At 52.1% G+C, this 17,439-nt stretch overlaps 1 protein-coding gene across 4 annotated transcripts in view; it reads right to left on the reverse strand.

The window, feature by feature from the left end:
- Positions 1-17,439, reverse strand: part of TULP4 (TUB like protein 4) — a 154,097-nt gene that overhangs the window by 85,681 nt on the left and 50,977 nt on the right. Inside the window, exons 2-3 of one of the 4 annotated variants that reach the window (XM_075554315.1) lie at positions 12,447-12,577; positions 10,639-11,157 (exon numbers count right to left, since the gene is read on the reverse strand). In XM_075554315.1, coding sequence (XP_075410430.1) covers positions 10,639-10,890 — 252 coding nt within the window. In that variant the 5' untranslated portion in view covers positions 10,891-11,157; positions 12,447-12,577. Of the gene's footprint in view, positions 1-10,638; positions 12,578-17,439 lie in introns of all 4 variants that reach the window. The other 3 variants (XM_075554314.1, XM_075554313.1, XM_075554316.1) reach the window with 3 other exon arrangements.

Here is a 17,439-nt window from a genome sequence, read left to right on the forward strand (position 1 = left end):
GGAAATAATGAACACCACCATTATTTTGACAAATTCTATTCTCTTAATAAAATATAAGCCTATTCTACCTAGTGTATTGTTGAGGGAGAAATAAATCTGTTTAATGGCTTTAAGAACCTTTAATGAACCCCTTGGCAGGGCATTTGCGACTTTGAATGTCAAAATAAAGATGTTGCTGAACCTTCTCTGGGAAACCACCTCGAAATACAGGGAATGTGAAAATGCACGCAACACAGCTCCAAAGGCACAGAGAGGCAGGAGACGACACTCCCAAACCACCACACACCGGAGCAGATGTAGATGCAGGCCTCGTGGGCTGATCCACAGAACAGGGAGGGAGACAAACGGAGTGGGACTCTTAGACACACACCTTGGGAAGGGTGTACAGGTCCCATGGGAGGTGCAGGTGAGAGCCACGGTAGTGGTTAGGGGCCTCATCTTCGGGGGAGAAGGCCAGGCCTTTCTTCCTAGACCTTCTTAGCCTGGAAGTGCTGCTGCTGAAATCTATTGTGACCTCATAGCTACATGGTAAGCCTCCAAAGAAGTGTACTGACTGGGAATCAAATCAGGGTCTTCTACCATGGAAGCCCATGGCTTCACGAAGAGCTACGAAGGACATCCCATCCGCCAACGCTGCCAGACACCTCTGCACAACCATCAGGGATGTCACCTGGCAAGCCTTGTCCGCCACTAGATGTGGAAGGCTTACTTCTCAGGGCAAAGCCAATTACAGGAAATCCGTCTGGGGACACAGCAAGCATGGTGACGAGGAACATAGCCAGGATCGGCTTTCTCCGAGGCCACGCTGCCAGTGGGTAAGAGTACAGATCATGTGTTTTATTTCCACTCATGCCCCAGAGCCTGCGATTAGCATCCTGTGTGGGTGACACTGGTCCTGGGGTCGGCTCTTTGAGACAGGCCACGGTGGGCTGCTTCCTGGCCCCACAGCGCAGTGTCCTCGTCTGTGCGATGGTTCCCGGCCGCGGAGAGAGTATGGGGAGCAGAGTAGCAGCAGGAGCAGCCGGTGCATACTCCCCAAGCACTAATAGCGGCTGCCTGCTCCTCAATGCCATCCTGTCCCGCCACCCTGCCCCACAGGAGGGCCCAGGAGGGGCCATGTCAACAGACACTGGGCAGTCCAGCGAAAGATGCTCATGTGCTGACATCTGAGTGTCCCCAACAAAACCAGTCTCCCCCAAATCATTCCACCATAAAGACCAGTGATGGAATGCCCGCCTCCACCCGCAGGGGCTTTCCTTTGAGATGTGAAGCAAGAGGTAAGGGTTATGCAGCAGGTGAAGAAGGCCTCAAATATGAAGGAAAAGATGCACACACACAAACACTCTCCTGCTCTCGCACACGCACGCAGACCTGAGAGATGAGCCTCAGAGGAGCAGGTTCTATGCTGGCACAGGAACTCACGTAGCCTCGACATGTGAATCCTCAGAGGTGTAAGAAACAAGAACAGAAGGATTAAAAAGAACTGTTGGGGAGGGGCACATGGTACCTAGCATGGCCCCCAGATCCTCCATTTGGAAGGGTTGGAAACAACAGTTAGAAAGTCTAAGAAAAGGGGAACACTGTTCTCGGAGGACCCCACTCAGACTGGTAAGGAAGAGACAACAGAGACCATCAGGCGGGATGCAGATGGAGATAAAGAATCCAACAGACACACAGAAAAACAGTGTCCGGGAGCCAAGTGGTACCATGTCCACCAGCGGGGCCACCAGGGTGAAAAGCATTTCCACGCGGGTCCATCCGGGACGTTTCAGATACCACAGGTCGTGGTAAGCGTTTTATAAAAGGTTGCACGTGAAGGATTTGTAGCAATCCTCTCCAGGGTCCTCATAATGTGCTCCAAAATTAGAAGCTCGTATTAAACAAACACTTCAAACCGTGAAGCTTACTGTTTCCCCACATAGCCTCCCGCGGGCCTGCACACGACGGAAGGCAGTGGTCCCTCACCCACCCTTCCCTGAAGAACGCCATGCTCTTGAACTCAGACCAGGCCAATATGGCAGTTTGGGCATCGAGTGACTCGATGATCGTGGCTCTTTGAGTTTGGGTAACAAAAGGGAGTATGAAGCGGCAAGAGCAGGCTGCAGGACGGATGGGGGGAGGTCTCCTAGGATGCCCCTTGCTACCCTCCAAGAGTGAGCGGGCACAGTATCTTGATGGGAAACCAGTGTGGCTTTCCAGGGGAAAACTTCTTCCTAATAGTCCCTTTGATGGTCCTGTGTACTTTGAGAAAACCCAGCAAAAGGTTCCCTCTGAAATCTCCCCTCAGAAAGCAAAAAACAATCAATGTTGCCAGAATCTTCTGAGCTGACCTCTTTGCCTTGAATGTAATGGCCAGGTAGATCCCCTTGGAAGGCACTACTTTGATGGGACCTTTTTGTAAAAGCACCTAACAAGACTAAAGGAGCCCTGATGGCTTACTGGTTCTGAACTGGGCTGTTAACCACAAGGTCAACAGTTTGAAACCACCGGCGAGCTGCTCCTTGGGGGAAAGCCCAAACTTTCTACTCTCGTAAAGGGTTACAGGGGGAAATTTACTCTGTTCCCTGGGGGTGATAAGAGTCAGAATACACTCTATAGCAGAGTTTTGTAGATGGCTTGTAAGATGGTATAGACAGGGAAAAAATTTTAATTAAGTCTTCTAGACTTCAATACTCTTACGGTTCATTTTAGGGCACGCGAAAGTGCCTTTTTCAACTTTCAATGGCTCTCCCAGATTCAACCTTAAAATGATCACTGTCTAGAATTTGGTAAGCCGATCTGTACCCTTGACAGCCGTAAGACGTTCTCAGTCCTCAAGCGCACTCCGCTTAGCCTTTATGACCGAGACTCCTGTGATGTTAGTCTTCAAGACCAGCCAGGAGGAACAGGGACAAAGGACAACCACTTCTGCTCATCTCCGTTACGGGCACCCAAACCAGACCAGAGCAAACCAAGTGCTTCATGGCGACCCAACAGAGCAGGGGAAAGCTGCCCCATATGGTCTTCAAGGTTGCACATTTTGACTGAAGTAGATTGCCAGAGTGGCCCCACCAGAGCCCCCTGCAGTAAGGGCAGAGCACAGCATTGGCGCCTGGGTGAGGCTGGCCACAGGGAAGACCCCTGTGGAAAAGGCGGTTGGGACTTGAGTCTGCCAAGAAGAGTCACCAGCCCTACCTGCTCGCTCTCTGCAGGCAGAGCTGTGCTCCTGAGCCTGATTGAGCCTTTCCAGATAGACCGTCTTTCCAAGAAACGATCACAATGAGGTAAGACAAGTCAAGCCACAGCAAAGCACAGCTTGTGTGCTACCCTTGGGTGAAGGGGAGAGAGCCAGGGAAAGCTCTTCCCAAAGATCCCACCAAACCCAAGCACCCAGGTGCTAAGCTCCAGGAGCAGATGCATCCCCTGAGGGAACTTGGGCCACCACAAGTACAAAAGTCATAAAGGAATAATCAGCCCCAAGCCAGAGGCTTTGCGAGAACTGAATCCCACCTGTGAGAAGCTGTTTTCCAGAGGGAAAACATTCCCAAGTGCTTGCTTTCTGAAATCAGCTCCTCTCTGGAGCAGAGCCCTTCAGCATGACAGCCATGCCCACCTGCTGGAGAGGCTTCAAAGCTAAAGGTCACTGTTACTGACAGCCCGAGTCACCACTCCACTTTCGGCAAAGGGAGGGCTGATACTTCAGAAGTGTCCCTTCTCGGCCAGCCCTGGAGTGCCTGGCATTCACTGGACAAGCACACCTGTTGGCAGAGGGGTAGTGACCATGAGGAAGGCCCTGGACAGACAAGATGGATTGATATCGCAGCTGCAACCATGGGCTCAAACGTAACAATTGTGTGGAGGGTGCACGACCAGCAGTGTTGCTTTCTGTTGCACATAGGGTCCTCGTCGGAGCCGAGTCAACGACACCTAACAACAACATGCCTCTTTTCTAAGCACTGTTATCAATGGTTTCCGACTCAGCAACGCTGGCCCACAGCGCAGAGCAGAACCGGCCTCTGAGTTTCAGAGACTGTAACTCTTTCCTTCTTTCTTTTTAAAATACTTTTATTGGGGACTCTTAGATCTTTTATCACAATCCATACATTCCTCCAGTGTGAGACTGTTAACTCTTTACAGGAGCAGAAAGCCTCACCGTCTTCAGTAGAGCGGCCAGTGGTTTTGAACTGCTGACCTTGCAGTGAGCAGCCTAACAGCTCTGTCTTGGTATCGCAACAAAAGGTGGGTGGTTGGACCTCTCAATCGTGGCTCAGCAGGAGAAAGACCTGGTGGTCAGAGTCCACATAGACTACAGCCAAGAAAGGCCAAAGGGAGCAGAGCTTCTCTGTCAGGTGAGGTCAGTGTGACTGACTCCACAAAGATCCCCAGGGCTTCCGCAGACAGACCTGGGGCAGGCACCATACAGGCATCTCTTCTGCCCACGGGTGCGATGTGCAGTTGTTGGCATGGGAAAAGTTGGATGGTTCACGGCAGTCGATCCTTCTGTTTGCTCCAAAAGGGGTGTTTTCAGTGGCCTATGCTGACCACCTGTCCGAACATGAAATGTAAACCTATTTATCGGAGATTACTCACCGCATCACTACCTGCTCTCATCACTCCAGAAAGCAGAGCCAGTACCATTTCACAGCAGACTGCGCACGTGGAACATGTACCGAGAGCCTGGCATGCTAATCTGGAACGGCTGCTGCTCACGGGGGTCGGCCTGCCGGCTTCACGTACCGCCGCGAATAAACCTGCCATTCAAATGTCCGAGCATGTGCAGTTAGAAACAACACTCATCTGGAACAGCTGCTGCGCCTTCACTATGGAGATCAATGACCTTTGGAAATTCAGCTGGGAATTCCGGTGACTGGAGTTGTACCTACCATTTGATGAGGTTCTCCTGACAGAGTGGTATCAAGTCCCCTCACGGGCATTCTTTGGGCACATGGGGCGGGGTGGGGATGGGGGTGAGTTCTGTGGCTGCTTGTTGAAGGTTTGGATTTGTTTGAATATACACTGTAGCTGTCAGTCCCTTGTCAGATACGTCATTGCCAAAATGGACTTCCCAGCCTGGGAGTTCTCCTTGTGCCCTTTGGAATCGTCTTTTCTATGCACACTCGGGGATGGCGTTGATTTTCAGGAGGTCACGGTCACATGGCTTCTCTTCTGGTTGGCTACTTCGGATTCCGTTTGAACTGGGTCCCAGAAGGGGAGCAGCAGCCAGGATGCTTTCACAAGAGAAATGGGACTAACTAGGAGACTGTTATGGCTGGAGCCCACCTGGGAGAAAAGTCTTCCAGCACAGGCGTGGTTTTTCAGTGTGAGCTGGGCGAAGGCTACAGAGCAGCAGACCACGTGCCAGACCTGATACAGAGTGATCATCCGTTTCTCTTTCGCCAGATCACACACTTTGGGTTGCTGTGAAACCCCCTCCTCCCTCCATGTTCCTCCCCTCGTTTCCCATTTCCATTCCTCCTTTCCTAATCCTTTCGACCTCTGTCCTTGGGTAAAGGCTGTCCTTCCGATCTCAAAGAGCCGAGTCCTCTAAGGTGTGTGCATCTCCTGGAAGGGTGAGTTCTGTTCCAGACCTGAAGATGGCTCCAGGCTCCGGTATCGGGAGTTCCCCCAGTTTCTATCCAAACAGTGAGCCTGGTCTCTTTCAGGATTTTGAGCTGTGTTTGCCTCCTACTGAATACAGGAGCTTCTCAGGTGATCATCCCTTTCAGGGCAGTTGGGAGTGGTCGCTGGGCACTAGCTAGTTCTTCTGGTCTCAGGGTGGTAGAAGTGGACACTCGCACAGTCCATGAACCCACTGGATTCGTTGTTTCCACGTGTCCCCCATCTGCATCACTCTTCTTTCTTCCAGACTGGGAGAGACCAATAGCTGCACCCAAGGGGCTTCCCCTGAGCTCTTACAGCCCAGTCGCTACTCACCAAAGTCAGATGACAAACCTTGTCTTGGTGCACACTGGTGGGCCGACAGACCTTAGTGTCCTCTGAATCTGTGGTCTTGATCCTCCGAGGCCTAGCACCTCATTTCCTCAGGGCGTTTGGTTACGTCGAAGAAGTTCTCATAACTTTGGGACAGGAGGCAAGGCTTGTTGTTTGGGATTGTCCTTGTGGTGACAGGGGAAAGAATCATGGCTAGAGAAGAGTTAGACGCAGCCCCTGGAGAGGAATGAGAGAAAGCGCTCCCAGGCCTCCTGTCGTCATTCCTGTAAGTGGAGAGACACAGTCCCAACGCTTTGCCCTTGTAGTCGGCTACTTCTTGATTTTTTTTTTTTTTTTAGTTTAGAAACGCAAGAACAAGGCATCTATCATAACTAATGGCTAGACCCGGCGGAGCCTAGGGCTTGGCTCATCACAGGGCGCCTGCAGGCGTTACTGCTGCGGCGAAGGGAGGGGGAGGCATGGCACACACTTTGCCCGGGCCAGGCAGCACAATGAAGCTAGTGACGAAAATACGTTCCTCTTAGGTTTCACAGTCACAGTAAGGGGCAGTGGGCTTCTATTGACCACAGCCTTTTAAATACAATAAAGAGCAAGGCCCAAGAGCAGTTTTTTCTCTGCCTGGAGCAGCAGGGGGAGGAAGAGAGCCCCGGAGAGGAGGCAGAAATGGAATGCTTGGAAAACCTGCTCCAGAAACAACCCCCCAAGAAGACGTGGGTGGCGGGGGGCCATGACTGAGCCCTGTGATATGAGAGCCCACAGAAGAATCCTAATCACGGGGGGGGGGGGGGCGGGCGCAGGATGAAGAGAAGCAGCTCACGTTCTCACAGACGCCAGACTTTTTGGCGCTGTGAATGCTGGATGAATCCCTGAAACTATCATCCAGAGATCATCTTGCAATCTTGAACCAAAAATATCTCCTGAAGTCTTCTTAAAGCCGAACAAGAGTTCAGTGCGTACAGAATGGAAGTCTGCCCTGAGCACCGAGACCGTTTCAAACCTCTGTCCCGTGATCCAGCTAATAACCACGTTCAAACTGTTGGAGAGGCAATGTGGGGGGTGTGAGTGCATGATGGTGGGGAAGAAACAACCCAGCAAGGCAGGGGGCGCCCCAAACGGAAGGCGAGACTCAGTCAGTGTCACCCTCTCGTGCACAGGCTGAATTGGTGTATATTCTACCATATATATTTCCGACAACAAAAGTCAAATAAAGTATAAAAATTAAAAATAAAAAAGGAGGGAGAAATGGATTAGAAACATTTTTTTAAGGAAGAAGAACATAAAGCTAAGCTGGAGAATAGTTTAGTCCTGCGTTCCAACTGCAGCTTTCCTCCACACCAAGTACGTGAACTCCGGAAATGCAGAACGTCTACAAGCCTTAGTTTACTTACCTGTAAAGTGGGCACAACGATAGCTAGGACACCTGAAGCCAGGTGGGGAAACCACAGGAGGGCTCGAGAATTAGCAGGTGTCTGGCACTTAGCCACCAGGAGGGGCAGTCAGGATGGACCGGCCTCTGACTCAGAAAACCTGGCAGGTGGTCGGTCGGAGTTTTGCCAATCTAACAACAGAAATCAACTGGAGTCAAAATTCGAAGCGGACAAAGGAGCTCGCTTTGTTTTCAGTTCTGAAACACTCAGGCCTTTGGGAACGAGGCTGCTGCGGCAGTGCCGTGAGGCGGGGTCCATTCTGAGTCACACAATCATAGCAGACTCAAGGACAGTGGCATTGTGGTCTCTCCTTTTCCCTCTGTGGTCAGCAGAGTCCTAAAGGAGCCCTCCCTGGGGTGACCACTGGCTTAGTCCCCTCCCCTGGAATGCGATAGACCTGGTGGGTCTGACCTCACTAGCTGGGCCTTGTTCAAAGATCGAAGGGAGAGCTGCTGAGGTGACAGCAGATGCTCTCCCGCTGGCCTGTCAGAAGCTAACTGCCCTGTTGTGGAGGGGGCCATGTGACAGGAAATAGCGGTGGCCTCGGGCAGCTGAGGGTTTCAGTCTTTAGCCATGTGGAACAGAAACCTGCCGACAACTTGCGTGTGGGTGAGGCCCCCGCATCTCAAAGGAGATTACAGCCCCGGGAAACATGGCAGCTCCCAGCCCATACGACCCACACACCTTGCTAAGCCAGGCCTGGCCTTCGCCTGCACAACTGTGAGCTGTGGGTGCTGGTGCCCACCACTCACGGGGATCGCCACGGGAGGACCTGGGAGGAACTGTGGAAGCATCAGACTACGGCCTTCAGACACCCCGGGGACCAGCTTTCAGCCACACAACAGACAACTTACAAAGTGAACAACAGCACCAGGGAGGAAGGCCCTCCTTAGCACAACCATCCGGATGGGATTGAAGGAGCAGCATTTGCCCAGGGATACACCGCCGAACACAGAGGGGTCAGAACGGGGGGCAAATGGCAGCGAGAAACAGGAAGTGGGTTCCGTGCTGTTACAGTGCAGGGACGGCAACCAGGGCCAGATAGAAATGTAGAACCTTGAACGGGAAACCGATCCACTCTGCACTTCCACCCAAATCACAGTGAGGAGTGGAGCAGAGAAATGGGTGCTGTTCTCAGCTACTAAGTTTGCGAAAATGTGTGACACAGCAATGACAAATGAGAGTCTGTTGTAAGAACGTATATCCACTTCTAAACAGCAGAGCAAGAGGGGCCAATCTACCCGGAGAGGAAGAATCATAATAAACGCTGGCTACATACATCTACATTCTCTTACATGAGTGACATGGTGTCTACATACACACACTTTTATGCGGTACGGTATGAAGGGGCTTCAGAGGGGTCATTAAAAAATTCCATTATCTTTTCATCCCGCTTTCCTGTGAAATTTCTGAAGGCCCTCGTAAATGCAGGCACATGCATACATCTCCAGTTCGCAGATACAAAAATATCTGTAAGAAACACTGCTAATTTCTTGCATAAAATCCTTTGTTTTAGAAGAGGGAACAAGAGCTCGAATCCAAAAGCCATGTTTCTTCCTAAGTCACACCGGGGCTGGACAGGGCAGAAGAAAGATTTGGAATTATTCTAACCTTTGGGCTTTCCCACATTCCCCCCCTCCCCCGCCCCCCTGCCTCAGTGAGGCAAGACTTTCCCACAATGATGGTGGCAGTGGAGGTCAGCTCAGTGCTCGGCGGGTTGTTTGGCAGTTTGCACTGGCACTGAAACAATGTACCTACTCTGTGACTCAGAAATCCAACTTCAAGACAGGTACCCCAGAGAGAAGGACATGGGGCCACAAGAAGACAGGCGGGTCAGGGCCGGTGGCAGCATTAGTCACCACAGCCCCAAACTAGATGCCATCCAAATGCCCATCACCAGGAGCCTGGGCAGACAGGCCTCGACAGTCCTCACTGCATCTCTAAGAATCTGCTGGGACGGTGGGCCAGGTGCAAGGCTCTTATTTAGCCTGGCTCCTAGTCATTTCCACGAGTTAAAAGCCACAACACTGAAGGTGATCACGGTGATGAAGAATTTGATGTGGGTTAAGGGCTGGTTCCAACATCTCAAAGTGAGAGTACAACTTGGTATTACGGAGCAAGTGGGACTGGCCGTGAGTCTGACCCTGGGGACTGTCTGCATCTTCCTTCCATGGCATCAATGACCAAGAACCCACCAGCCATGCGCCCAGACACAGTGTGCAATGAAAGAGCAATCCTGCTGGCTCCCCACCCCCACCTGTCTTCAGTACAGAGTGCCTGTCAGTGCACACTGCTGACCTTGTAGTAAACACTACGCCAGCAGGACCTCTTCACGTTGAAGACTTCAAAAACATTCCGGGTACTTTACAACAGCTCTTCAGTAACAACCATCAAATGAAGGGAGCCCAGATGGAGAAGGGGGTTACACACTAAGCAGATGACTGCAGGGTTGACAGTTCAAAGCCACCAGCTGCCCCAGGGGAGATGGAAGAGGATTTCTACTCCTGGTAAAATTTACAGCATCAGAAACAGTTCTGTTCTATAGGATTGCTTTGAGTAAGAAACAACTAAATGGCAGTGAGTTTGAATCATCAAACGGCATTTTAAGATGTCTCAAGGCAATTATGGATTCTGCATTTACCAAAAAACAATACTCAAAGAAGCAAATGGAAAAATGAAACGCTAAGCATTATCAACAAGAACACAGTGACAGCAAAGAGTGCTATTCTTTCAAGGCCAGGGCCGAACCCTACAGGCTCCCCTTGTGGTAGATGTGCTTCGCAGTGTTCTGACACATGGGTGCTGGTGATGTGAATGTCACAAGTGTGTCAGTGAGCGACTGCTGACGGCACACAAGCCCAGAGAAATCTGTACGTGTGTGTCTGTAACAGCCCAACCTCAGTTGAACATACCCAATCGATGGGGAGTACGATGGCTCTGGTCCAATGAATGACTTCATCCGCTTCAGCTCAATGATTATGGCAGGCCCCACGGGCAAGACAAGCTAAGCATCAGACCGCTGGCAAGATGCCCTCAGAGCTGGAGAGGAGGTGGGAGGGCATCTAGCCACCCTCCCAGCATGCTTTGCACAGCACCCTGGGCTCCCCTGTTGGGTGGCTGTCACTGCCTGGGGCCACTGTGTGACGTGGGGAAGAGGAAGTGCAGTGTGGAGGGGCTCTGCCATGCCCACACGGGGTCAGAGCTCCGTGGGAGAGTGGGGAGCCGGCTCGAAACCACCACCAGACACCCCGAAGCCAGGCCCCAGCATGCGGGCACTCACCTCGCTGTTGTGGCCCCGCAGGTTGAAGTTGATCCTCTGGGGCGTGTTGCGGTCCCGGCGGCAGTGGCTGGAGGTGAAGGTGACGCCCACGACGCCCCGTCCGTTGCCCGTGGCCAGCCAGCCCTCCTCATAGTAGCGTCGCCTGCACACGGGCTTCTCCTTCTCGCTCTTGGGGACGCGGCCTTTCCAGGAGAGGCAGAGGATGTTGGAGTCGCTGCACAGGACCGGGCCGCGCTCCACCGCCGCGTACATACTTTCACCAGGGTGGACTCTCCTTTAGGCCGCAATGCCTGGTGCCGAGAAACGGGACTCAGTTTCTCTAGCTGAATGGTTTCCTTACGCTTGCGGGAGGCGTGGGCTGCTCCCCCACCCTTCAGCTAGACTGACCTGGGCGGGATCAGAGGGTCAGCACTCTGTAAAGATCCCCCAAATGCATAGTAAAAAGGGTGCCTCTGTCACTGATGACGGCGGCGGTGGCCTGGGGCCTAGCTCAAGTCGTCAGGGGGCGGGGCGCAGATCCTGCGGAGAAAGAGCGTCATTAGTCCGTGGGGCGCAGGGGACCCGTTTGCTGGGTGTGGTCACCGACTCAGCCTGAGGTTCCAGTGGCGTGGCCTGCGATCCCAGAGCCACAGGTCTGCGGACACACAGATCTCAGGGGACTTAAGGCTTTTCGGAGCGCTGTGGGTGGGGCATTCTCTTCCAGGGCGCTGACGAGATGTGTCCAGGGTGGCAGGGGGCCTGTTCTGGACTGCTTAAAGCTGAAGGAGATTGCATAAAGGGGAAGGCACGCAGCGTGCACGGCAGGCCGGAGTCCCTGCAGACCGAGTCCCAAGGCTGCCTCCGCTCAGATCCAGGGGGCTCCCTGGCCTCCACAGCTTTCCTGAGTCACAGCCTTGCCTCGCGGCACAGTAGGTGGCGGTGTCCCGTGGGCATGCTGCACACTGGCCACCCACTGCCTGGCCGACGGCTTGCTTCTCCACGCCATGGAGGCTGGGGAAGAGAGGCCCCTTCCCCGGGCAGGGTCAGGACTAGCCAGAGCAGAGGGACCAGCAGTTACGGGTGCTGCTTCTTTCCCCGTCTCCTTCCTCCCGCCCAACGGCAAACTGGAATCTCAGACTTCGGTCCCTCCAGGACTCCGCTCACACAGACGTCTTCTTGGACTGCTCAAGGGAGACCATCTCTTGGAAGGGAAACCCAGGCAGGAAACCCTGTCCACCCCACCAGGGCTTCCCAGAAGGTGGGGCACTTCAAGGCCAGGCCGGGCGCTTTGCTGCTCACGTTCCAAATGCTCCCTAACACCACTGTGACGTCCCCTAAAAAGGATGCTGGGCCTGGCTTTCCCTGAATGATTATTTTGGCAATTCTCGGTTTCGATTGCTACTGGGAAGGGGGGACAGTGCAGCACTGCTCCAGGGCGGGCAGGCTAAAAAGGCCAAGGAGGGAGTTCACTGTCCAAGCTTGTCCACCAGACCGGAACTTGCTCAACTCCGGCGGGTATCAGGAGGCGCAGCGGCCCAGGGCACCTGCTCCTGTCAGTCACCACACCCACTGTGAGGGGACGTGCCCAGGCCACTTCGCGTCAGCTCCTGCCACGCTGGCCCTCGCTGGCGCGCCGGCCCCTTCCGTAAAGCGCAGAGCTAGTTTGGCGGCACGCTCCCCGGGGGTCTTCTTCTTCTTCTTTCTGCACACTTTCTTTACCTGTGAGGACATGTGGCCAGCGGGCGGCTACTGACGTGCTTCTCGCCCGGTGCCCAAGGGCTGCCTCATCCAATTCGGAAACGAGTGTTCATCGGCTGTGGGGCACTCACGTTTGCAAAGGTGGCTGTCTCCTCATGTACATGTGTGTGCAGAGAGAGTCAAGCAAGGGAGGTGGCCGTTGTCCTAGTCACTTGGGGACCTATGGTGGATGGTGGCCCGAAGGTCCTGGTGTTCTTCCAGACTGTAAGACATAAAAGTATGAAAAATGAAAGGATGGGCAAAACACACACACACACACACACACACACACACACACACACACACACACACACCCCACACTGAGGAGGAAAGGGCAGAGCAGAATAATCAAAGGTCATCATGAAACCTGGAGAGCACGCGCTACCCTTACATTCGGGGGGTGCCGAGAAATTCATGGACGAATAGAAATAAAGACAACAGAACTTTCCCACAAGTGTTTGAAGCTCCCCATGTATTGCACGGGGGCAGTGACTCCACAGCCCAGTAGTAAAATCCCACAGTAAGAGGACACCCCGCCCCCACCTACACACAGCGCGCAGCTCGGGGTCTGACCTGAGTGTCCTGTCAGGGTTTATCTGGGTCTGACTTATCCCATGAGCTGACCCCTCACCCTCCTGAGGCCAGCAGGCTCAGGTGAGCTCCCTGACTTCCTCTGTTCGCCACCAGTAATAGAGTTCCCCCTGAAAATTTGGGCAGCAAAAACCCCTTAGTGTCCTCAAGGGCTGTCAGGTCCCAAAGCAAACTGGCCCGTGCCCTGGCTCCTGCAAGTCCCCAGCCAGCCACAAGGTCCCGTGGGAGAATCCAGGAAACCCTCTGCTCTCCACCCTGCAGCCTTTAGCTGCATTGTCTGCCAGGACAAACCGAGCTTTGTGTCACCCTAGGCTCCGGCCTTTCAGAAATTCCATTAGGCAAAGCAAAGCTCTGGGTATGCATCCCTTGGCCTATGACTAGGTGCCCCCAGATCTATCAGAGGTCCAGCTCCCCAGGGACTCTGTCCATGGAGGTCAAGAAAGCTGGGGGAAGCACCTATGGCTCTACCACATGGCCTATACTGTGGAGATGCTAACACTCCCTCTGGCACCAAGCTTGGGAGCCTTTGGGGCAGGGATCAAATCCCACCAAGGATCGGATTTCAGCCTTCTGCCCACCCTTCAACTCCATGGCAACAGGGCTATGGTCTGGGTTTGGCTTCCCCCATTCACGGCCCTTGTCACCATGTTTGCTTCTGGCCATGTGTCCTCTACAGCACCGTGCTCTTATCCCCTCTTCCCCTGGGAGTCAACCAGAAGGCACCTCCCAGGGACGCCCCGTAGCACTGGGCACTGCAGCAGCACGCAAGGGCTCTCTTCTCCCGAGCACTGCTCTGAGAAGAAGCCTGCCCACCTGGGAAGAAGCTTGGGGGCCAGCTCAGGTGCCGCAGAGCTGATCCCGACTTGTGGGGAGAGGTCTGTGCTCTAGGCTGTCCACGACTGATTTCTGAGAAGCAGGTCATCAGACTTCTGCAGCACTACTGGGTGGGCTCAAAGGGCCAACCTTGCAATTAGCAGCTGATCACAAACAGCTTGTACCACCCAGGGGCTGTGGCATAGAACTAGGCCTGCTGTCCTGGAGGGGCACTATTCAACCCAGTCGCGTGGGCTTCGCTGAAATGTTATGCTTGGGTGCTCAGAGTCTTGCATAATAGACAGTATTAAAAAGCCCCTCAAACTCACTGCCATCGGGTCGACGCCAACTCATAGTGAGCCAATAGGGCAGGTAGAACTGCCCCTGTGGGTTTCTGAGGCTGACTGTTCACAAGAGTAGGAAGCCCCATCTTCCTCCTGAGGAGCGGATGGTGGTTTTGAACTGCTCACCTTTCAGTTTGCAGCCCCAAGCATAACCTCTACACCCCCAGGGATCTTCCCGGGTGATGAGAGAAGGGGGGAAAGCACGCGGCTACTGACCAAAAAGCTGGTTAGAATCCAGCAGCCACTCCAAAGGAGGAAAACGAGGCAGTCTGCAGGCCTGAAGTCTCAGGGGGCCGCTCTCCTCTGTCCTACAGGGAGCCTAGGAATCCGGCTTACCTCGAAGACAACGGATTTCTGATTTGATGTTCAGCCCAACCCTAGGGTAGAGGCAGCCTCCCAGGAGGGACGCTGTAAGAGTTCAAAGGATTTCCAGTCACTAAACCCAGCAGTTCCCGAAACCCTTCCAGAGACTCTACACGTTCAAAACTATTTTCAAAACAACACTAAGACTGGATCCGCCTTCTGCACCGTGTTGACGCTATGCCAATGGTGCAAAGGCAACGTCGGGTCAAACTTGGGGCTCCCAGACTGGGTTCAAGGCCAGGCACCACACCATGCTCGGCATCGCAGTCGAGTTACAAAACACACAGCTCCCACGACCGTCCTCCATGCAATGGTAAAAATGATCCCGCCTACTAGACCACGCCACCAGTCTGAGGCCTTGCCCTCTTCCATGTGACAAGGCGGGACATGCGCAGATGCACACAGACAGACCGGACCGCGATGGCTACAATGCAAGGTACATGTGGACGATTCTCGGGGACACCAGGCCTGGTATGACAACAACCAGCAAGTGAGGCTCACTCAGATGTGCTGTCTGGCAGGGTCCAAAAGGGAGCCAAGCCAGCCCATCATGCTGAGGAAAACAAGGAATGGTATTTGTTGGCCAAATGCTAAGAGTTGAACTTCTGGTGTGAAGTTCTGGGGAAGCCAGCACGTGTCATAGCGAACTTCACAGCTCAATACTCTGGACATTCCTCGTGAAAATGGGTGGGGGTAGTAGTGTGCAAGAATTTTTTAAAATGCGTTTCCGATCTCATTTTGTGTTAATAGATGGAAGAGCAGCACCACTTGGTAAATCGACTTTCTTGAAATGATCGATGCAAGATACAAATTATGCTTGCGTGAAAGATCCAGTCAGGCACAAGAAAGATAAATACATTTTAAGATCGCCAATTATGGAAAGTTCATGAATACAGTTATGATCTTCACAGTTGTTTGTTTGTTTGTTTTTTAATAAATTGAAGGTTTGTGGTTACCCTGCGACCACCAGGCTACTGGCACCATTTTACCAACCAGGCATGCCCACTTCATGTCTTGGTGCTAGATTTTGGGGATTCTCAAAACATTCCAAATTTTTCAAGTGACTCAATTTACTGTGGCATTCACTCTACTAGGGTGGTCTGGAATTGAGCAGAGTCACTCTCTGAAGCGTGTGTTTGTTTCAAAGTCCATGTTGCAACTAACTTTTTTTTTTTTTGCAACTAACTTTTAAGGAAGGAACAGTGGCTGAGTGCGGGTGGGTTTTCCTGTTCGGTGCCATCGAGTCATCTCAGACTCCTATCGACCCGACACACAACAGAACAAAGCACTGCCCAGTCCTGCACCGTCCTCACATTGTCCTGGGGGAGCGCCGTGCTGCACCCGCGGTGTCGATGCGTCCCAATGGGGTTTCTGCTCTGTGACGCTCCCGTAAGCATCATGTCCTTTTCCAGTGCCGAGTTTCTCCTAAGAACCCGTCCAAAGCAGAGTTCTTGCCATCCTCGCTTCTAAGGAACGTTCAAAGGCTGTACTTCTTCCAACACGGACACGACCTGTTTGCTCTTCTGGCAGTCCACGGCACTTTCAATGCTCTTCGTCAGCACCAGAATTCACGTGCACCGATGCTTCTTCACGCTTCCTTATCCCTTACGCAACTTTCACAGGCATAGGAGGTGGATGTAAATCCTATGGCTTAGGCCAGGAGCACCTCAAAGTCTTCCAAGTGATAGCCTTGCTCCTCAACACTGGTAACAGGGTTTTGTTGCGGCAGATTAGCCCGTTTGCAAAACGTTGGTGTAGTTTCATAGAAAGATATTCTCAATGGTCTGAAAAGCCTATTTAAAAGTCTCTTCCAACTGTCTATGTGAAGTTGGATTATATTCATATGCTGCAGCAAAAATAACATATTGTAACAGATTGTTTGGTGAAGCAGAAGTGAGAGCGTAGCTTTCAGTAAGCCAGGCATGAAAGATATCGCCAAAATGTAAAATAATGCCAAGCTTCTCACTAAAGTGGTTTTTTTTTAAACCCCCATTTTGGGAAATATGAGTATACTAGTTTCATTTTGTATAAAAAACTATTGCTTATATTAACATTCAACAGATGTATTATTTTTAATGAATGGACAACCTTTTCCTTCTGATTTCTAATGTAACTGTTAACAGATGACTCAAGACACAAGAGCACTTTTAAAAAATTAGATGGTGAATTGGTAGAAAGTTTATGGGGGGGGGAAATCATTTTCCATTCAACAATTTAAACACATTTTGTTTCACGTCTGCTATAATATTGTGCCAGCCTGGCCGATAAACACAAGTAGAATTAACTGAAGGGCAGAGGGATAAATGGCTCAGTGAGCCTCACCTTGGTTGTTCTGTGCCTCAGTTTAAAGGGGCACACTACCTGTGGGATGCCTAGCCTGTGGACTGTGTCGCTGTAAGTTGAGGTCCCTTTAAGCCCACACGATTGGAATATTCATCTCTGGAGCTGGGGACTGACAGTTGATGACAGTTGGGGACCTGCCTTGCTGTTTGCTGCCTGGGTATATATAGCCCAGCTCTCTCTACAGAAGGGGACTGGCACCTGGCAGCTCTCAAAACTTGAAGGACTGCTAGTGTCTCACTGATTTATAATTTAACTGTTAATTTCTTGTATTATCTACCTGTATATTATTTAACGGTTTCTTTCTTGAATTATATATCTATCTTTATAAATAGATTTATATATAATTACAAGCCATCTGGTTTGTCTCTCTAGAGAACCTTGTCCAATACAACATCACTGATTGCAATCCCACAATGTAACCACTCCGATTCCGTTTGCCCTTCTGTCTACACCCCCTTCCTTCTTGCCTTCCAAATTCCTTCTTGCCTTCCAAATTCTGTCCTTGAGCAACTTCTGCTCTTCCGACCTCTTGGTTATTCTAAGGACTGCGTGCACCCACGTGTCACTGTTCCCCTCGTGTATTTCTCTGGGGGTCAACTGACAATGGAGCCACAGGGCCAACTTCAGTTCC

Source organism: Tenrec ecaudatus, chromosome 7 (assembly GCF_050624435.1).
Source record: "Tenrec ecaudatus isolate mTenEca1 chromosome 7, mTenEca1.hap1, whole genome shotgun sequence".
In the NCBI taxonomy this organism is placed as follows: Eukaryota; Metazoa; Chordata; class Mammalia; order Afrosoricida; family Tenrecidae; genus Tenrec; species Tenrec ecaudatus.